Source organism: Lutjanus erythropterus, chromosome 9 (assembly GCF_056507025.1).
Source record: "Lutjanus erythropterus isolate fLutEry1 chromosome 9, fLutEry1.hap2, whole genome shotgun sequence".
In the NCBI taxonomy this organism is placed as follows: domain Eukaryota; kingdom Metazoa; phylum Chordata; class Actinopteri; order Lutjaniformes; family Lutjanidae; genus Lutjanus; species Lutjanus erythropterus.
Genome location: NC_139325.1, coordinates 9,667,567 through 9,690,638, shown reverse-complemented (window position 1 = coordinate 9,690,638; position 23,072 = coordinate 9,667,567). Strand labels below are relative to the sequence as shown.

Here is a 23,072-nt window from a genome sequence, read left to right as displayed (position 1 = left end):
TGAGGTAGACTTTACCTTATTATTGTTAATTGTTTACTGTAATTCTGCGCACATTTATGATATTAAATGTTGTTATAGATACGAGTGTGTAACATCCTAATTAGATCAGGCGATGTCAGCTTTTTAATTGCAAAACGATTGCTAGATCTCAAATTAAATTATAATCTGCATATAGACATATTTAAAAGAAATTAATTGTGTGTAAGAATGCTGCAACATGTCTGCTAAGATCCTGTAGTCATATGGTTACTATGTCAAATACTTGTGCAGCTTTGTGTGTGTGTGTATGAAAGAATAAGTATGTACCGTTTTTTTAAAGTATAGATAATTTTATAGATCTAGCTGTCAACTATTAGTTTTAAGATCAGATAAAATAAATTCTACATTTTAAACTTACGAAAAAGCAAAATATTTGAAATGTGTTTTATGCAAAATGGATTTAAAACAAGAGGCACGCTGACAGATCGGCAGATAAAACAGTCATATCAAAATCATTATCATGTGTTTGAGATGTCAGGCATGTGCAGTGTGAGAGAAATAAATCTATAATATAATACGTTTGTTTTCAACATTGAGATAACTGGCAAAAGAAAAGGCTCAGACACGTTTCAATCAAATCAATTTTATTGATAAAAAATATTCCTTGCAATATAAAATGAATAAATTGGATTAAAGTGTAAGTGAAATGGACAGTGTTGGACTTCATTATAGTCTTCTCCTACTTGTCTTAACAGCAGTATAGTAAAGGTTTTATATCAGTTTAAAATGAGATATCTGTCATTTAAATACTACTCTAAAGTCCATTATGTTCCTGCTACCTAAAGTTTTTTTTTTTTAACCATTGCTTATTAATGTCAGAATCCTGCAATTTTACTGCATTAATCAGTGTGTAAAAGTGTAGGTTGGTGTATTTTTCTCTGTGAAGTCTTGTAAATGTAGACATCTTTCATAATAGTCTTGACTTGAAAACTTTTAACAGCTCATAAAGTAAACAAATCCACTTTTGTGTCCCACTAGGCTGTAAAGTGAATTAACAACCCTGCTTCAGGAGGAGTGGCCAAACACAGAAAAAGGAGGCTCCCTGGATTGATGTTGAGCTCTATATATAGATTGAATGACTTAAAAGATTTTTTTTTAAATCTACCATTTATACGTTTCCTTTAATAAATGTAATTTCGAGCATTTTATTTGCTCCTAAATGTTGTTTACAGCCCTGTAAAGGATCTATGTGGGATCATTAGAGCGTGCTGCAACAGTCCTGGAAGCCTTTTAGGATTCTTTACATCAGCAAAAGAGATTTAGAAATGATTTTCAGCTCTTATATACAACTCTTTTAGAGTTAATAGTGTGTGAAAAGCTTCTCTGGCTGCTCATCATCCAGCAAAGTGAGGAGAGACACAAGTGAAGAGGAGGATTAAGTTCAGACTCAGGCCTCCATCAGTCCAGGGCAGGGAGGGCAGCTTTCTCCATCCCCGTCCCAGCTGTCGTCCCCCCGGTGTCAGCTTCAGGGACCAGGACTTTGTCCAGAGAGGGGACATTCCTGGCCGACCGCTGCTGGTTGCCATAGGGAGAGGTAAATGAAACAACAGCAGTCGCGTCGCTGCTGCTCCCCCTCCCCTCCCCTCTATACCCCTGCCTCCCCTGTTCCTGGACTATCTAAAGGCCTCTATTTAGAGAGGCTCTCTGCTGCGGGGACAAAGCCTTCGCAGGGATAAAGGAGGGAGGAGTAAAGAGCACAGGGCCCTGAGAGGGAGAAAGGGTTGGAAAAACTGAAAAAGATGAGAGAGATTATGTCTGTCCTCCAAGCTGCTCCTCCTCACACCGCAGTAACATAAAACAAACTGTGGGAGAAGAAGAAAAAGAAGAAAAAAATACAAAAAATTTGCTTGGCAGAAGTATGTTTCTAACTTCTGAAGCCTTCATTTGGAATATTAGAAGGCATTAATAATTCCTACTGTATATATGCAATTAAAAAGCACTTTTGCTTCATCTATGGCCTATAACAATTCAATCCAGCAGAAATAAAGTCATACATACTGGCCACAAATTAAACCTATAAATCAATGCAGGCAGTTCTTCAATATCCACAATTTATAACTTCTAAACTATGCAAATGACTCAAAGTGTAATTAAACATTTTATTTAATAACTTGGACCTAGCAGTAAAATTAAGCGGCAATAAAAAAGCAATTATCAGAGAAATATTTTCACAAAAAAATGTTCAAACTGTGCAGTAAAAACAGAAAAGTCTGAATGTGAACTCTCACAAATCATTCTGAGTAATGTTAATTTATTCGTAAAGTTCACACAAGGACACACGTCATGTGTTTAGACTGAGGTCTGTGAACAATAACACACGGGCGAGTAACAAAGGCCAAGTGCTAATTACAAAATGTGCTATAATCCCTGTTTCAGATGACCTGGACCTGATTTTGATTTCATACAACTGGTTTAAGTTGTTCTTTAAAGGTAGAATCAGCAGGATTTGCTCTGGCTGTTCTTAAACGCACCAGAAAGATTTAAGTTTATTATTGTTTCTCACTCCCAGGACGTCAAATACCGACGTTTTGGGTTGATAAAAGAGTCCAAGCACAGAAAAATAATGAGAAATACAGGCAGAGGTGTCTGCAGATACAGCCACCACCACACACTGACAGTGGGTCACACGTGACGATTGAAAGGGGTTATGTTTCTGAGTATATATTTGTGCTTTTTATGGAAAATGTTGTATATTATGCCTTTAACTTTTCTTCATCTTGATGCTGCTTGAGAGGCCAAAACAGAGATTCTTAGTCACAAAGATGAATAAAATATAAACATTAATCATCTTAAAATAAATTTAAAGACATAAAACCATATGTAAAGACATAGTTACTTTAAAGGCACAATGAGCAACCAAAATGTAAAAAAAATAAATATTCCTTAATCCCTTCCTCAGATGAATTGGATTGAATTTTGATTTCATACCATAACTACAACATCTTTACTCCTGATGGAGATTTAGAGACCAAAATAGAAACTCTCACTAACAAAAAGAATCATATATTAACTGTTATCAACTTAAAATGAATGTACAAAAATAAAACTGTATGAAGACACTTTAAAAAAATATTCATCCTCTATAGACACAATGTGCAATCAGAATGTACCAAAGTGCTAATAACAACCATGCCTTAATCCCTGCTTCAGACAACCTGGATTAGAATTTGATTTCATACACTGGTTTAAGTTGTTTTCAACTTTTCTTTTGTCTTGATGCTGCTTTAGAGGCCAAAATAGATATTCTTACTAATAACAAAGAATAAAACACAAAATATAATCATCTTAAAATGAATTCAGAGACATAAAAGGGTCTGTAATATATAATATTCATCCTTATTCATTCATGTGCAACCTAAACGTACCAAATTTTAAAGGCATACAAAACAACATATAGACTCAGAAAAATAATCCCTTTTAATCAGTGCTTACGACCCACAAGAAGTGTTTTCTTATTATTTTTCTGTGCTTGTGATGCTTTACCAACCCAAAACATCAGTATTTGACATCCTGGGAATGAAATGATTTCTCTGGTGTGTTTACAAACAGATCAGAAATATCCTACTGATTCTACCTTTAAAATAAATTTAAATACATAAACTGTATATAAACAAATTGTTATTTTAAAGGCACAATAAGCAACCAGAATGTATCACAGTGCTAACTGCAAATATTCCTTAATCCCAGTTTCAGATGACCTGGATTAGATTTTGATTTTATACACTGTGTTTAAGCAACTTTTCTTGTGTCTTGATTCTGCTTTAGAGGTCAAAACAGAGATTCTTACTGACAAAAGAGGAATAGAATATAATCATCTTGAAATGAATTTAGAGGCATCAAAATGTATTGAAATGCACATTTTGTTATATTAATCCTTTAAAGACACAAAGTGCAACCAAAAAGTACCAAACTGCAAATTCAATATAGCTAATTGCTATCACTTGTAATTAAAAGACAAGCCTCTGTTTTTTGCAAGGCTAAACAATAGACAACAGTAATTATAAACCTGTAATGTTTTCTGATGTTGTTGCACTGTTGACATTAATAAAATCTGTAAACACTGATATAAACCGGGCCGGTGGTGATCAGTCGAGAAGCACAAAATGCTCATATTCTATGTATAACTCAAGCTCTTCAATTAAGTATTACTGATTGGGCCTTTAATGGATCTCATTTCATAGGCTAATAATCCTTTATGGATGTGAATCCAGCTGCACTGATAGCACATGAAGCCGCCAGGATTTAAGTCATACGAGGAAAAGTTTCCAGGCACGGCTCAGTAATTCATTCTGGTAATATTGAACATTATTGTGGCGTAACATTGAAATCGGCCAAATCAAAAGAACATTGTGGTAATTAGGCTGTAATTCAAGGAATTACCACATCGCCACACAGGCTTAAATAGTCGTGTTGGGAGAAACGCAAAGCACATTATTTTAATGGTGTAATATGCAAACTATGGCTCGTTTCAATTACATGGCTTAACAATGCATAAATGATGCGAGCCTTGTTATTTGGACTGCAGGGTCCTCAGTTATTCAATCACTCAGAGGGGCCAATGTTAGGGGCCATGCTGCCTCCTCTCCTACAGTAAAAACACAGTGCTGCTGAGCACCGAGGGCCGCTGCCAAACTACATTTAAGGGAATAAAAATGAACAGCAGAGAATGTAAGCGTTAAATTAACAGTAGGATAATTATATGACCCGTGCGCTGTAAAGATTCAATTTCTAACGCTCTAATTAGGCGACTGTCTCCCCATACATCAGCTCACATCCCTCTGCCAATTTCTCACCAGAAAGCGTCCTGCGAGCGGAAATAATTAGATTTTATTAAGACACGGCTCGTGTAATAAAGAAAATCAGAGGAGGGGCTGGTTAAATATGATATGTTTTTAAAATCATTGATTGTTCCACACACACAGTTCAGTGAGTCCCATTTAAAGAAGAGGACAGTTGAGTCCAACCTACAGGGAGAGAGGCTGGATGTCTGACTATATTACCCCATATACTAAACTGTCCACTGTCTACTGAAGGAGGAACATACACTAACTCTATCCTGCTGACAGAAATACAGCCCATAATAACTCTCTGTTAGACAAAAGTCATTGTAGAGTAACTGTATGTAAAGCTGCAAGCAGTGATTATTTTCAACATCTAAAAAGTCGAAATTGTCAACCATAATTTCCCAGAATCAAAGATGACATAAAGTCCCCCTCTAGTCAAGAATGTGTTTTAGTTATTGTTACGTCACTTAGATGTTCGAGCTTCACTGTGCAGGAGGATGCATGTGAAAAGCCTGATACCAGAAGGTTGTATTTACATTACTCAGCTGAAGGGGGAAGGTTTCTCTGCGCTCACCTCAAATCTGGGTTTAGCACGTGGATGCAGCATTTTGTGACATCACGACTAGCTCGGAAGCCAATCATGGTCCAACAGGCAACTCACCCAAGAGTGATGTGGCTTTTCAGTGAAGTTGGAGGCATCATGTATCCGGTATTTAAACTTTTGAAATAAAAATATTTGCATATTCATAGGTTCTGCATTTGCTTCGATGATGGAAGAGGAGTAGATGCAATTATAAGGTTTATTTTTCAATGTTGTTTTGTGGAAGAATTGCTGTATATAGGCTTTTCTTTTTATTGAGTACAATATTTTATGCCTTAAAACACGGCTGGGGGATCTCTTTAATTTGTTTGTTTTGCCCAAAGAACATCCTAAAACCTACATGTTCAGATTATCATCACAGATGTTGAAAAAAGACCAATTTTTTTACATTTGAGAAGCTCGATTCAGAGAATGCTGTGACATTTTTTAACCTTTTTTTAAAAAAAGACTTAACCAATTGATGAATTGACAAAACTGCTGCAGACAAATTCGCTATTGATTGTCTGACACTTTCATCTCTAACCATATATGCTGTACATCATCTTAAGCTGGCTCAACTTAAAAACACAAGTTTCCCCTCTGCCTTAAAAATGCAAGTTGACTTAACTTAGGTTAAATAATTACTTCAAAGTTATCAAAAAAATTTTTGAAGTTCAATTTGATAGTTGAGTGAACTCACAGCAGTACACTTGTTCAATTCAAAACTTGAAATGCTTCAAGCCAAAAGACTTGCACAACTCATATTTTTAAGTTCAGAAGTGGTCTGAAAATACAAACTAGATATTTTAAGATCACTTAAGTTTGGGTCAGCAAAACTTATGTTAATGATGAAAGATTAGTTGATTCCACAAAATTCCTGTATGGTGTTTTAGAGTGTCTGACCCTATTGAATACTGTTATGAAATCTGGACAAATGACTGTAGGAGATAAAATCCAATGAGGTACATTAAGATGTTAACAACTTAGTATTTAGTGCCACAAAGACACAAAATAGTCCCTGCTGGAGCATTATTGGTTTATTGCAGTCTCTTCTTTAGGGAACAATCAGGACTAAATGGATATTTCTTTGCTTTGTTTCTGTTTACCTGCAACAACTTTGACTTGATGGGTTCGTACCAGAGTAGTGTTGTCAAAAATATTGATTTATCGATATACATATTGATTCGGATCTTTACAAATGCTTTCCGTACCAATTTTCTGCAGTATTGGCACACCAATACCAGCTGCAGCCGACTAAGTTGGTAAGATAGTACCTCTGGTTTGGTCAAAAGTGAATTAATTTAAGGGCCTTCCATATGAAGAACAATAACTATAACCTTAACTTTAAATATATTGTTATAAACACTGTTCTAATGTGTCCTCCACACCATAAACTATAACTTTAAAAATATTTTTCCAAAAATTGTTCTAACTCAAGTGGATGGTGGAGTGTGAACCGCGGTTTTAAAGTCATAATTTGGACTCTTCGATCCACTTGAGTCAAAACAATTTTTAGAACGATATTTTCATAGTTATGGTTATAGTTCTTGTGTGTAGACGGAACTTAACTCAAGTGGATGGCGGAGTCCAGAGTGCCACTTTATAGGTTTGTAACTATTCATTTGGACTTTCTCTGTCAGCACAACCTTTTTACACATTTCATAACATTTTCACATTCATAACCATGTGAACTCTGCTGCTTTTTTAAAATATCTTTGCATTATTTGCACACCTTCTATTTTATAGATGGATACTGCCTATTGAACTGTTTGCACTGTGCTACACTTAACTTTTACACTTTTTATACTTAAATTTATACTTTATTAGGCTTATTGATGTACCTTGTTCTTAAATTACCACTGTATTGTTAGTAACTTTTTTATTTTTATTGTAGTGTTTTGTTATTTTCTCATTTACGATCCTTTCTTTTTCATATACCTTCATCTCTGCTGCTGTGAGACCAACATTTCCCCACGGGGATAAATAAAGAGTTACCTACCAACTTGCCTACCTTGTTGTGGTATGGACTCCACCATCCATGGTTATGACTATTTTTAAACCACTATATTTATAGTTATCTTCATATTTACCATTCTTTGTGTGGGCGGCCCTTACTGATACTGTTGTGTATAACACACAATATCCAAAATTTTAACTTTTACTTAGTTAGCCTCAAATAAAAATATGGCTAAAAATTGTTTACTTCTTTACATTAGGATTGTTATGTTATAGTATTGTTATATTTATCTAAAAATCAAAAATTTTATGCCCTCAGTGTTGTGTCAATTTTACCCTGTGGCATCAAACATCGATATTTGAGACAGTATTGTATCGAAGATACAAATTCCAGCATTGTGACACTGTACTGAGACCAGAGTCTAAAATCAAAAGAACCAATCCTTTTGAATTCATAAGATTATACTTTCAAAATAAAAGATGTCCTGACTTATAACACTGCAACTTGCATTGTTTGTCTGTGGATTATATACAGAAAAGACAAATCATTCAATATTTTTTAATCAAGTGCAGATCGTTTGTTGCAGAAGTAATAACAGAGATGTCATGTTGTTGAGGTTTTATTTCAGATTAGCTGTTCAGATATCAATAATTCTCGCTCAGGCTTGTTTCAAGTCTTACATAACGAGAGCCGACCCACGTCTTTTCATCCTTACTGTAATTGTTGTGTGCATCAAAGAGAGGGGAGATTGACAGGCTGTATGGGAGGATTAATACAGTGGGTGAGTGACTACATACTGGGGGGAGGGAGGGGAGGGGAGAGGAGAGAGTAAGATATGGGGTGAGAAGGAGGAGAATGAGAGAAGGACAAAAAGTGGGGAGCGAGTTAACGAGAGGGAGAGCATTAATTGTGTGCATTGTGCCGGGGCTCTTTTGCTGAGTGTGGCTGTCGAGGTGCGGGCGCTAACCCCTCCAGCAGCCCGCCGTGATCTGAGCCAGCTCTCAGACTGCTGTATTCCAATGCAATTAGGCCACTCAAAGGCCTGCTTAAAGCTGCACCCCCACCACACACACACACACACACAGATAGCAACAGCCCCTGTGGGTCCCCTCCATTGTAGCGGGGAGGTGTATTCTGTCCCTCTTTGAGGCCCAGGATGAAGAGACCACCCTGGGGAGCAGAAAAAAGGGAGGATTACCTCTCTCTTTCTGTCCCTTTCCCTCTGTCTTTCTCTCTGTCTGTCTCTTTATCTTCCTCTCCCTCTTTCTGGTTTAGGAGTTCACCTCTAAATCAGCTCAGCTCGGCTTTGGTTAGCTCCTCCAAAGAGGCGCAACTTGGGAGTTTTCGCAGGAGAAGAAGGAGAAGAAGAGCAATGAGGCATTTCTGTGATGGATGTCATTGTGGGACTGCTTTAGCAATATCACTTCCCTCTTCCTCTTTCATTATTCATACAGTCATATATTTCAACAAGTGGCGTGGGGCGTGTAGCTCACTGGCTTGTCCCCGTTGGCATCGGCGCTGCAGCCTCAGTCTGTCAGTCCCCTCTGTGTGCTGCTGTATTAAGAGAAAGCTCTTCATGATAGCAGAGTTCTCTTGGCTGGGTTTCAGCGTGTCTCATTCCCCAGAAAGCATTTAAAGCAGATTACCAACCTAACGCTACACCTCCCCAATAAGAGAAGAGAGAGAAGAGGAAAAAAACCTGGCACATTAACACCTGCAATACTACTCAATGGCATCAACAGATTAACGAGGTAATCCACACAATGAGGTCTTTGATTCGTGTGGTTTGGCAGCCAATAACGCCAGGCATAATGCACACTGTTATTTCAGACCGTCCCAGCACGAGAAAACCTGGCAGAAGCCGTTCCCTTTTTTTGTCTCCCCGTCAGATGAGCTTTTGAAGAATTTTAACTCGTGCATCTGGTGCGTTTGCCTGCTTCCTTGTCGGAGAAATAACCTGCTGGCTGCTCCTGTGGCACATGTGAGGGGAGAAAGGGGAGGAATCACAGGCTTTTCTGAAGGCTGTTTAAACAGCAGGGCTGAGGAGCTCTCCCCAGCCACCCCCCCATTTTTCTGCATAAGGACGTGCGTATAGGAAGTGTGTGTGTGTATGTGTGTGTGTGTGATAGATCTCGCAGTCCCATCGCTCATGTGCGGCTCGATTAGCCCCACGTGCCTCGTTCGTCAGACGTGGAGGCAGAGCAGATGGCAGGAGACGCACCGTGTTACCATGCTGCGGCACTATGTAACGCTGCTCTAATTGAAACATCAATACTGCCCTGTCAATACACTACTGCTACTTTACAAAACACCACCACCTTCAGACCTGCACTTGACTGGGACGGGGCTGTTGTTACTCTGACATCTTTGTTTCATATAAGGGATCCCAGAGAGCATTTTTCCATTGAAGAGATGTTTAAGGTCTGTGTAAAGGGAACGAAAGGGAGTTTTTCTTCTTAACACATTATACATGTTAGAACATAGTTTCTGAAAATGGTGAAAAAGAGTACTATGTAGTATTGAATTTTGGAGTTAAACCGGTAAACCATTGCTCACAATTTCTGTGTTTGTGAATTTTTGGATGGCCCTAAAACATGGCTCTGGCTCGCATGCTTCTGTAGTGCAGCTCAATAACAGAGTAACCCAAACCGCTAAGCAGAACATACGACAGAACGCTGGGGCCACACGAATGACACCCCCTACCCTCACCCTCCCTAATGGTCAGTTGCGAATGTACCTTAATCCAAATCAGCCCAGCAGTTCACTTCAGCTCACCTCAGTTCCAACAGCCTGACGCAAAAGAAAAAAATACCATCCTGTCATTGTCCTCCGGCTCTGGAGACATGTCTGTCCAATAAAGCTTTCAGGCCATAGTGGTGTTTGAGACTTGAATTGCTTGAAACAAATTGATGTTGTAACCACATTGTAACCAGTTGAAAAGCAAGTAAAAAAGGTCTTAGATGTTCAGACTGAACATCAACCAGTTATTAACTAGAAATTGATGTTGAATTCTCAGTTGGTGCTCACTGCGATGGCTCAATACCACTTTTTGATGTCCAATACCGATCACAATACTGCAATCTTGAGCAGGGATGGATTTAGTCTTTTTGGGGTCTAAAACAAACACAGACATGGGGCCCTCCACATCCCCTTTTCTACCCCTATTTCAATCCTTGAATAAGAAATAAGTCAGAAAAATTAACTTTTAATTATGCTGGAGTGCAGAGAATGATGCCTCAGGACAGAAGCTGCTCTGCAGTCTGGTGGTAAAGCAGTGGATACTTCTGTATCTCTTGCCAGACGGCGGCACTGCTGAGACAGCTTCACTTCATTTTTCAACAGTCTGTACACCATGTATTTATCAGGTGTTTTATGGGGCCCTTGGTTACCTGGGGCCTGAGGCAATTACCAACCCTCCCCTCTCTTAAACAACTAGATTGTTAATGATAGATTTGTATGGATGCAATTTGCTTCTAGCCATCTGAAAGGTATCAAGCTCAAACTGTGACAGAAATATTCTGCTCCCATGAAGGAAGAAATCAGTTATGCAATACTGCTGCTTATTTTTATTAAATTGCAGCATTTTTAGCAGCACTGTGGATTGATTAGCACTATTCAAAACTGCACTTGGGGACAGTTCACCACAAAATCAAGATACATATTTTTCCACTGACTTGTAGTGCTATTTAACTATTGAAATAGTTTTGGTATGAGTTGCCAAGTTTTGGAGATACTGGCTGTAGAAATGTCTGCCCTCTTATATACATGGGGCAAAATAGCACTTGGTTTGTGGTGCTTAAGGTGCCAAAATACATTTGAAACATTTGAATTACATTCTCATAGAAAGAGTGGCGCCGGTAGAAAGAAAGAAAGTTCCGACATGAAAATGCTCACAACAAGGTCTGGTATTTTTTGGCATTTGACCATAAGCCAAGTACCATCTAGTTCCATTACAGACATCTCTATGGTCAATATTTCCAAAACCCTGCAACTCATACCAAAACAATTAAGAAGGATAAATAGCACTACATGCTAGAGGAAGAATAGTGGGTGAACTGTCCTTTAAACTAACTCCACACAGCTGACATGATGACAGCATTTCTGACAGGTCTCAGTCACGTTCTAGCTACTGTCCACATGACACACGCTGCTAATCTGTTTCTTGTGACTCTTCTCTCTTTACAGCATGTTGCTTAAAGTTTAGTTAAGCATTTACATGACAGTTTAGGGTAATGGATCATATGTTATCACACTTTTTGTATACCCTGATATCAGATCCAGTGATTTTGGCCAGTACAAGTTGTACTGAGTATTGGATTGGTGCCATCTGTGTTTCATATTAAGATGCACTGGTAAAAAGTTTTGGTCTGATTCCAAATTGGTGACAAAGTAACTTTTCCAACACTTTCTGTAACGGTTTCTGGTGTTTTTAATATCCTAATTTCAATTAAACACTCGAGTTGATCTCACTGTTTGTATACAGTGTTGTGGTGGTAAAGGAAGCATGCAGAAGTAAGAGAGAGAATTTCCTCAGTAGCATCTCCACTGTGGCACATTTTTAATGAATTGATAAAAAGTTGAGGGAGCTCACATGGCTGTGATCAGTAATTCGACGTTATCGGAAATTCAGCGGAGAACAGAGAGAAATTAGGCGGCTAGAAATTAATTTGCTATTTGTCCAACTCAATGAGGAGTGACACAGCCCCTTTAATGAATGGGTAATCCATTTCTTATTGCACTGAGCTGAGTTCACCCTTCAATGAAGTGGAAAAAGACAAACATATCTTTCACTAACCTTTGCAACTTCCGAGAGCAAACGAGGAGGGGAGATGAGTGCAGAGACCTGCTCCTGAAACTATTTGTTTTTGTGGAAGGATTTATATGTTTGTGTGTGTTCCTGTGGCTGAGAGAGTGATTGAGTTTTAAAGCCAGGCTAGGAAGCCACAATAAATAATGCAAGTGTGCCACCACTGAGGCCACACAGTCAAAGTGGTGGACATGGAATTGATTCATGATCAATTGACTTGCTGCACTGTGGAAAATAACAGTCTTTATTTAACCGTGCTTCATATTTGTTTCTTCACTTCCCTTCCCCTGCCTCTCTGCTCACAGTTTCTCCTCCTCCCGGATCTGGAGAGTCAGACTGTTGCGCCTCCTTCACGTCCACGATAACGCCCCGGAGAGTCTGGGATGGTAAGGACCCGCGCTCTCTGTCCACATCGTCCCTGATGGTCTCATGAAGCTGCTTCACAGCAGGAGGTCTCAATCCCGTGGAGGATGTCTGCGCAACATCTGTCTGGTGTAACTGCTGGATATACAGTCGTATGAACATGACATGAGAAAACTTTATCTGCAAGAACTAAATTTAGAAGTATAGTAAAAGCAACTAGGGCTGCTACTAACAATTACACTCAAAATCAGGTAATCAGTTAATTACTTTTTCAGTTAAGATTAGTTGTTCTGTCCATAACATACAAGAAAGTAATGAAAAATGTCTGACATCATTTGTGATGTCAAATTCCTTGTTTTGTCTAATTAATAATCCAAAACTTTAACATACTATGTTAGCTACACAGCAAAGTAAGACAAGAAATCCTCACAATTGAGAGACTGGAACTCTCTTCATGTCATTTTTGCATGAAACAAATGAAAGGATGAAAGGATTCATTCATTATCCAAAAAATATCTGTCAACTAACAAGTCAATCAATTGATTAATTGTTGCAGATGTGACAAACAGACACATATCTAGTAAGAAAAACAGGCATTGTGGTGGCCAAATGGGCTAAATGCCATGTGACTGCCTAGCATGAATACACACACAACCACATTGTTTCCCTTCCATCTCATCCAAATCATAACCCTCACACAGTAAATTTGGGGGAAAAAATAAAAAAATATTGTAAAACATTACCTGACCAAGTCTAATCAAAGTCTTGAAAAAGATAACAAAGAAATCGTGAAGCATGTGCACATGATTTAAACGTCAGTCAAACTTCTGCTATACTGAAGAGACGAAAACATCAGATTTGTGTGGAGTGATAAGAAAAACCCAGTGTTCCTTAAATGAATACATAACATAAATATCATATTTACATCATGTTTTCACCATTGTTTTCCATCATTTGAGGTTTGATTGGCGACTGACTGTAGAATTAGCACCACCGACTGTTTATCTTATACTCACAGACTAAACCTGGCAACAGTATGTGGACTTGTGGTGCTGCAGTTTACCTGGAAATCCTGGCTGGACATCAAGGGCTTGTTTAAGGTCTTGCCATCCAATACAAAGTTTCCAGGAGCTTTCAACATCTGGGTGAAGGGACAGATATATAATATTAAAGAGAAATAAAAGGAATGATAGTATAAGACCATGGATCTCATCCTGTTTCTTAGGATGAAACCCAGGATAACAACAGGTCATTTCAGGAGAGACTGCAGTAATTAAGTTAAAGGTCCAGTGTATAAGATTTATGGGGATTTAGTGGCACTAGGGTATAATCACCTGAAAATAGGGTGAGACATTATCTATAGAGGGTGGGGATCCTCTTCCACAGAGGACACCATGTTGCACTGCTATGTTTCTATAGTAGCCCATGTTTGCAGTCTGCGCTAAGTCCTTCATACTGCTACTTTAAAGTCATACTCCAGCAATTTTGTATGCGACTTGCATTAAGTTGGACGACCCTTAAGAGACAAATTTTAAAAAGAATAGTTAAAATCAAAGCAGCAGAGGCTGAGATATTCTGACATTTGTTCCCAAGTAGCTCTACAACTACAAGTACTACAAAAAAGTGCTATATTTCCCATAATGCAACAAATAGAATCTCAAATTCAGATACGTTATTGACCTATAGGAAACAGATGCTAATAAATAAAACAAAAGAAAAATGCAAATAAACATAGCGATCTTTTTTCTATGCCTTTCCATCTCCATGCCCTAATTCATAATGTAGCCTTCCTGTTAAAAATTGGAAATCTCCACCCCCAAACCTCATGACATCATCAGGAGTCGTTTCCCTCTGGACAGACAGAGGATACTAAATTGCCCTATCAATAGTAACCTCACCTTTCTGTATAAAATGTGTGAAGCAGCCGTTTAATCTGATTGTAATATGCCATGATTTATTTATAGCTGTTGTGGTAAATTATTTGCTCTTGTTAAAACTCCTTGAGGTCCTCCGTCTGTTGCACTTCACACCAGCACCACTTGCAGCAGGGGTTGTGACTCCTTTGACATCCTTCTCTCCCTCCTTATGGATGTCATGAGCGAAAAAAAAAAACACACACCAGAGGAAATCTGCTTCAACTCTGTTTTCTCAAGGAAAACGACAAGGACAAACAGCTGAATTTGAAATCAATCAAAAACTGGCTCTGTCCACAGGAGCGACGTTCAGACTCTGGTTACGATTTGATCTTGGCTCAAGTTTTCAGTGAGTGTTGACATCTCAGAGTTGTGAGGATTCCCGAGCCGGCAGCTTACAGCGGGGGTTTCAGTGATACAGTATTTACAAGGCACGAGGAAGTGGGAGCGCTGCAACAGACGGCACCGTACACAGCGCTTTCAATTATTTCTCACAGCATTCATGAAAATAGAAGCACAGCGGGGGGTACAGTATGAACAGCAAAACTATAAAAAGACATGGAGCGAAAAGAGAACTCCCAAGCTAAAATAAATGGCGTCGTATGCTGTCGCTGGTTAAGAGCTGAGAGGAGCCTCTAAAAAAGTAGAAATAAAAATGGTGGAGTGCAGGAAAGGTGAGTCATGATGGACCAAATACCTGAGCATAAATGATGTGAAGTTTACATTTATAGCATCTTCAAAATCAATCTGGTCTGATAAATTTCATGTAAGAAGCACTCGTACCAACAGTGATGCTGGAAAGAGTACTGAAAATCTGTACTCAAGTAGAAATACTGAACTATTACTCAACTACAAGTAAAACTACTGGTGTTAAAGTGAAATTAGAAAGTATTCTTCTCATTTACAGTTGACACTTAAAGCATTATCAATAGCATACATTCAATCGAAAGTTTTTCTGTTTCTCCAAACCTTCAGTCTAAATCGCTCCCAGTTCCTGAGCTGTTGTACTCATTGGACTCGATCATCTCTGCAAAAACCTGTGTCTGCTGCAGCGTGTTTTTTTTTTTTTTTAATTTGTCTGTATGTCATGGTTTTCATTGGCTCCTTTGCAAATGGTTAGCCTTACTGTCTACAAAAAATGAAAGGCAGATGAAAGTTTTGGATATTAACTCTAATAGTAGGTCTACTCAGCAGTGAATTATGATTTTAAAAATAACTGTCAATTATGTCAAGTATTTGTTTCATCTTGGCAATACTATGTTTAACTATGGTCATGCCAATAAAGCCTCTCTGAATTGAACTGAACTGAGTAATGCATGTTTAAGTAATGAGTAAAATTACTTGAAAAAGTACCCATAAAAGTACAAGTACAAAGTAACTTAATTACAGTAATTTCTTACTTCCACCCCTGTGTGTGAGTCACTCAGTTGACAGAACGCTTTAAATAACATTTTATGAGTTTAGAGTCTAAATGAGTTTCCAAAAACAGCAATCAGCAATACAAACACACAAGAGTCTATAACCATACTAGCAGTCGCTAAATACAAATCACTGATAATAGATTATATTTTCTCATTCATCCTCCACTGCCACATCCCCCTTACATTCTCCCACTGAAGCCACTGACCGGTTTGCTTTTACAAGATATTTTTTTTTGCTGTCTAACTTTATGTCTTTATTTCTGTCCTTCAATTACTGGGCCCATCAGAATTATTACATAATTGCCTGATTATATGTACTAGCTGCAATCATTTTGCACAATCGCTCACCTGTACGAAAACAGCTGGATGAAACGAACAGTCATCGCTATTTCAACACTGTTTCCCAAGGAAAGAGGTTTGATTGGCTTTTTAAAAAAAATCACCTTCTTCTGCTATGGTTTAATGGCACCTGAGTGAATAACTAGCAGATGGCAGTGAAAGTAAATGCACATTATTTGTATTTCCTTTCATCGATTTTGTAGAAATTTGCTTAAAATTTGCGCCACATAGCTGTGGATGACAATGATATGGCCTGTTTTGGCAATAGCACATTATTTATTGGTACGGTAATTGTCATCTATCAGTTATCATTTAATTGTTTTTACAAAGCCTGAAAGATAAACAGAAATGTATGAGGCTTAAACTATAAAATTGCCATAAAATGAACAAAAAATAAAATTCAACTGTTAACTTGTTTTTAGTATGACAATTAATGGCCAACTAAAATGACTGATACATATTTGACAATCCCTTAAAACTACTGACACTTAAATGGAACCGGCAGCCTTATATAGAATACATATATAGAGTAAATTGATTAAATGACCAAATCTCATGAACCTGCTCTTCATCATGAACATGTGGTGTTAAGTAAGTTTAGTGAATCCAACTTATAACACTGGTACGTAAGCCTTACAGAGAAAGTAAGAGAAATTTAGGAGAAGAATACAAAAAAATTCTTGCATGAGGCCCAAAGTATTTGTGAAGGATAACTCTGGACCTTATATGTGCAGTTTTGGCCATCACTTGTTGTAATATAATGAGAAAACAGATCTGTGTGATTGTCTGATTGCTCTTTTTTTATTGATGCCACCATGCTCCCAGATCTCTGTGATTACCTTAGTAAGCACAGTTGTATTTATTAGTCATAGAGATGATGACCAAAACTGCAAAAACATCAGACCAAAGTGGCAATAAACCAGAAATCTCCTTCAGATTGCCCGATTTAGCATATATTCACGCGCTGGAATGCACACACATAGCTCCACCATCTCCTGCCTGCCCTCTAAGTCATCAACAGAAACAGATGACAAGCAGCTTTTCCTGGAGCTGATCCCTCTCTCCTCCCGCAGATGAGAAGCTGTTAGTGAGGCAGAGAGAGGCTCACAGACAGAGATGTTTGTTTCCCAGCCCTTCCACCGTCTCTGTGGGACGACCCTCCCCATCCACCCACCAACCAACCAACCAGCCCCCCCCCCCAACCTAGTGGATCAAACAAAGGACATCATTTGTAGGCCAAGTCTTTTTCTGAGCGTCTCTCTCCTCGGCTCTGCATACCAATCCAATACAGCCCAAGGAAAAAAAGCCACGCCGTGGTACATGTGTGTGTGTGTGTGTGTGTGTGTGTGTGTGTCTGGGCCGGGGGTTGGAAGGTCTGTTTGCCTCTCCGCCAAGCATCGATTTATCCTTTTCTCCAATTTATTTCTCCTCCTTGCCTCTACGATCCATTCAGATCTGCCTCTAGGGGAGGAACTCGGGGTAAAGACGTTGTCAGGGCCTCGTTGTTGCCTCCTAACGCCGGCTCAAAACTCATCTACAGACCCGGGGAGCGTGTACCCCTGCAAGGACATGTCGGGCAGCGACAAGTACACAGAACAGAGCTACCTGTCGTCCAGCGACACACTTTTGTCAGAGCTGTAATTGGCCTCATAATGCAGCATAAAGGACACGGAAAGAAGGCTTCAATGATTGTGAAAGGATAAAGACAATTATATTTGTTTCAGTTCAAACACTGATTCAGTAGACCACAAAATGTCCTCTGATTTCAAAGATTTCAATACCCTGCTCTTCTTTCTGCTGTAACAACTGTTGGAGAAGCCAGAATGATATTTAATTGTTCCTCATAATCAGGCCTAGACTCGCCGATATGATCAGAATAACAATATCTCAAGTCCCCATTCAACTGCCTCTGTCTGTATGATTCTGACATTTTCAGATGTTATTACTCAGACTCGAGGATTTGTATCCTAAAGCTGCATTGAACAGAAATGCTGCATGTGCACAAATCCCACCGTTGTGTCCCTGCGTGCACACACGCACACAGAAATAAAGACACACACACATATGGTGGAGATCTGCGAGCCATTCCTCAGTGTCACGGTGAGCGACGCCTGGCACATCCTTACACCTGAAGTTGATCAATGCAGATATGTCCAGGGGGAAATTGAAATCCATAGGAAATTAGGCGGTGCCAGTGATTTATTGGAATAGTAAATCACAGTGTGTGTGATGTGTGTGTGTGTTCCCACTCTGTGTACAGATACTGTACCTGGTGTCTGGCTGGCACGGTGATATCATCAGCCCGCACCTTCCTGTCTCTCTCCATTTGGTAGACCCATTCAATCAGGTCCAGAGGGGGGTAACGGTCCCTCTGGTACACCCCCTCCTGAGGGACGGGGTGACGCGACCCCATGGACACAATGCTCTCCAGGGGTCCCTCTGGAGCAGAAAAGGAGAGAAAGCATAGAACCACTGTTGGAGGGGTGCATGGCACTGTCTGCCTCAGTAGTTACTTTTCCATCGAAATGTCAAGTCAATTTTTGCAAATGTTTGAAATGTTGCCAAAGACAACATGGAAATTAGATTTCTAAATACCTACATCGGGCTGAAATAATAATAATAATAATAATAATAATAATAATAAAAAGTAAAGAAATCAGAAAGAAGTCTTCCGGAATCACCTCTGCTGATTTAAAATTGTTAAATCTGCTAGTATTTGCTAAATTTGTACTATTTTTAACAGTATTTAAAGCTACTACAAGGAGTTTTTAACTGGTTCTCAGTTTAACACTGATGCCTCTGTATGACCTACACAAGCAAATGAGACATTGGCAAGAAGGTTGGCTGTTTCTGTTAAGTTATTCTTTATACCTGCTGCCTGGTCTCCTTGAAATCAGATGAAATGTGTCTGTGTTTACATTTTCCAGGTCAAAGTTTCAGTGAGTAGTACATTACCCAGTTAAAAAGAAGCAGGAGTGGATTTTTCTTCAGATAATTTATTTTTGTTGTTATATTTTGTGGTTATGGCTCTGGAAACACGATCACTTTTGTCCAGAGGGGCATCAAAAATCAAATCAATATTAAAGTTCCTTGTAGCAGCTTTAAAGTTACAGTCCTAAAGATTTTTTTTAATGAAATTGCATCCTGTTTTTGATACTATTTAGGATCTGACAGAAGCTATCACTGTATTTACATTTCCTCTTATATGGTAGGTCTCATTGTTAGTGGTGGGGTCCGCCATTCTAGCGCAAGATTCAAACTGCCTAAATTCGTATGAAGGATTTACAGGTAAACAACACAACATGTAATTCAGCGTTATGATTTTTAGTTTTATTTCAGTGATATCATGATATCAACACTTCATCTCACTTGTTACCTTCCAAGTTCATGGAAGAAACAACAGTGGCCGTGAAACTTGAAAAAAATGCGAAGAGTCACATCTAGAGCCAGTGTTTGGTTTGTCCATTCTGGGCTACCGTAGAACCATGGCAGCCTCTACGGGAGAGGACCTGCTCTCTCTGTAGATATAAACAGCTCATTCTAAGGTCACAAAAACACAACAATTCTTATTTTTGGGTGATTATACAGTAATGAAAACATTTGAACATTATATTCTGTCAATAAATCACCATGAATCGTACAGACTGGACCTTTAAGTTATTGTAAGTATTGTGACTTAATGCTTTGCTACTCACAATTTAAACCAAACATTTCCTCTGCTGCGTCTTCACATATAAAGCATTCAACTGACAAAACACAGTGTGGCTTTTAATGTGAAGCAGTCAAAATAAAACATTAGAGGACCAAAATAAAGGCGTGAACTTGTTAGTTTTATGACAAAATAACTGTTGCCACTCAACCATGATGGCACGAATAAGAGGCGGGTCAAACACCTTCAATACAGTACTTTCTGAATTCAAAATTCAGGCACATTACAGGCAAATCATGCCAAGCTTACATCTTTAATTATTAGACAAATGGGTTTCCAATTCAATCCATTGCATAATTTCTTTAGCAGAATTAAATAAAGGAACACTTTGCTGTGGAGTAAGACATTTTATGATATAAAATGCACTTTCATTCAGCCTTAATTTGTTCAGCTACATGACTCAAAAATCATTTCAAACAGGAAGTGCTGCTATTCTCCCTTGTGTTCACATACTGTGAAGTGTGATACTGTGTGTTTAAAAAATTACTTACACAACTAACCTTACTATTTACCTCAACCATAAATCAAAGTTTTAATCCTAAACTTGCCCCTGTAAGCACAGCAGTACCAAATGTCCTCACTTCAGAGGGTTTTCCTTCAACTTTCTGTGCTTATAAGGAAACCTGATCCTTTTAAGAATGAAACTATGAGCAGTTACAGTCCATCAGGAAAATCAAAAATATATATTTGACACTGAGTGGTTGTGTGAAGCTCTCAGAGGAGATTGCATTGTGAGTGTTCAAATAGAGAAAGTGTGTAGTGTGGACCCCGACTGAAGAATCACCATCCCACACACACACACACTCCCACAACACTACCCTTGCTGTTTTTTTCTATTTTTCCAGGTACACCGCTTGTGTTCTCGCTTGTTTTTGTCCTGCTTTAATTGCTTTTTTTTTTTTTTTGCAGAGAAGAAGAAAAGACAACAACAAGGCGGCGAGGGCTGCAGCTAATGGAGAGGCTGTAATTGTGAATGGAGGCATTCATCTGGAGACGTCGTCCGTGAATTGCGCCGCACAATACGCAGCGCCGGGCTGCTCAGATCACCAACCAGTCACCAAACACACACACACACATGGATACATACACACACACACATATACACATGAACGCACACACAGAAGCCCTTAGATCACATGGTGCTCAGAGGAGGAACGTAATCACACCTCCGCAGAGAGCAAGGCACCGAGGAGGGGAGGAGAGGAGGAGGAGAGGAGCTGAGGGGGGAGTGGGGGGGGGAGGAGAGAGGAGAAATTATACAAGGAGAGAGGAGGAGAGGGGAGGAGGAGGAGGAGGAGACAGGATGGTGAAATTGATGTTTCCTACCATTTGATTTGGGCCATAGAGCCCAGGAGGCAGATCAGATAGAGCCACACACAGACACACACACACGCACACACACACACACACACCACAGATTGTCATAGAGTACATGTAAACACATACACACCCATAGTCACAAACTGTAAGAAAGACAGCCCAACCAATACATCATGTGGCCAATATCAGTCCAATACTGGCCTATCACTTCTATATCGGTACTGTCACATATGTTGTCCGTTATACACCAATACTAGGGATTCAAGATTTTCAGCTGATGCTGCAAACCAGCTGACATATAACCAATAATTTCACATTTTTGTATTTTAAAAAGAAGGTTTAATATACCGCAGCTCTGACCAAATCAAATCTAATTGACATCATTTTTACTACGAAAACAAGGAACGGTTCTAATTCTTCAAATGTTCGTTTATTTATTTATTTTTTCTAGTAAAGTGCATTGAAAACTTAACAAACATACTTTGGCTTTTATTAAGCCTTTTGCCAAAGAATTCAAATTAAATGCTTTCATATAATTATGGCCAATACTTACCAACTATAATTTACTATCTGAATAATAGATAATAATATAAATGTGCCATTATTGGCTGATAATCTATTAGCTCTGATAATTATTGTGCATTTCATGAAAAAGTTTAACAGAACATTGCAGACTGTTTCTATTTGTTAGTCAACGTTTTATGTATATTTGATCCCTTTTCTTGATTCATGTTAATATGTTTTGCTCTATTTGTGTTTTTTTATTTATAATTATTTATAATTATTAAAGTTCACTGTTTCAGTGTCCTGATATCATTTGGGACAGTAAGGGCTGAACAACAGGGATTGCCGCTTGCCTAGGGCAAGTAAAATGGCATGTTGGGCTAGTAAATCTAGCAACCCCCTTGCCTGACTGGGCAACTGGTAAAAAAAGGAAATTACTATCTGGATAATCGATGGTCAAAGAGATTTCTCATGCAAAAATAGCAGAAAATGCTGTTTCCAGCCTCTCATATATTTTCAGATTTTTTTCTTTTGCTTTTTTCTGTTTATTATCACCTTATCTTTGGGTGTTGGACTGACAAAATGAGACATTTAAAGAGATCACTTTGGACTTTGAGAAACTGGGATGGACCTTTTTCACTATTTTCTGAAATTTTATGCTCAGTTTCCCAACCAGGCAAGTGAAACAAAACTTTAACACTGAACTCTGATGTATATATTCTATATTATGTACATTAAAGAAAGGAAAATAGCGATGTTAGAGTTTATTAGAGGTGCAATAGGCAACTCGAGACAAATTAAAGGTACACATGTAAAAGTGAAATAAGATAACATTAACTTTAAAAATCCTGTATTAAAGGAGTCAGGGCTCCCTCTGATTTAAGTATGGATATATGGGCTACAAGAATATCAGCCAATATACTGATATAAGATTTTTTTAATCCCTAATATCAGTGTCAGCATCGACCCCTAAAATCCAGTACCAGATAGGCCTTAATAAGACAACACATGCACAGTTTATCTCAAACACACATTATACAAACACACACACTGATACATGCATAAGCCTGCATACACATACGCACTGACAGACAGCTACATACACACACACACACACACACACACACACACACACACACACACACACACACACACACATACATTTAAAACTAACTAATAACCTTCAGCCAAACAAACACCATTAAAACAAAACACACAGAAAGGCGGCTAAAAAAGACACAACAAAGCCTACGTGAGTATATATCTATATACATATAAAAAAAAAAACAACCTCATCTCAGCGAGGCGAGACAAGGCACCTGTCAGCACGCTGGCT

At 38.6% G+C, this 23,072-nt stretch overlaps 1 protein-coding gene and 1 long non-coding RNA gene across 2 annotated transcripts in view; one reads left to right on the top strand and one right to left on the bottom strand.

The window, feature by feature from the left end:
- Window positions 1-294: 294 nt before the first annotated feature.
- On the top strand, window positions 295-21,092 carry LOC146321065 (uncharacterized). Its single transcript, XR_014771380.1, has 3 exons — window positions 295-1,573; window positions 12,473-12,553; window positions 20,822-21,092. It is a non-coding gene; the product is annotated as an uncharacterized LOC146321065 (long non-coding RNA).
- The window catches only part of LOC146321064 (furin-like protease kpc-1), a 248,404-nt gene continuing 237,233 nt past the window's right edge, over window positions 11,902-23,072 (bottom strand). Inside the window, exons 18-20 of the mRNA XM_084726094.1 lie at window positions 18,473-18,642; window positions 13,594-13,671; window positions 11,902-12,665 (exon numbers count right to left, since the gene is read on the bottom strand). Coding sequence (XP_084582220.1) covers window positions 12,441-12,665; window positions 13,594-13,671; window positions 18,473-18,642 — 473 coding nt within the window. The 3' untranslated portion in view covers window positions 11,902-12,440. The remainder of the gene's footprint in view (window positions 12,666-13,593; window positions 13,672-18,472; window positions 18,643-23,072) is intronic.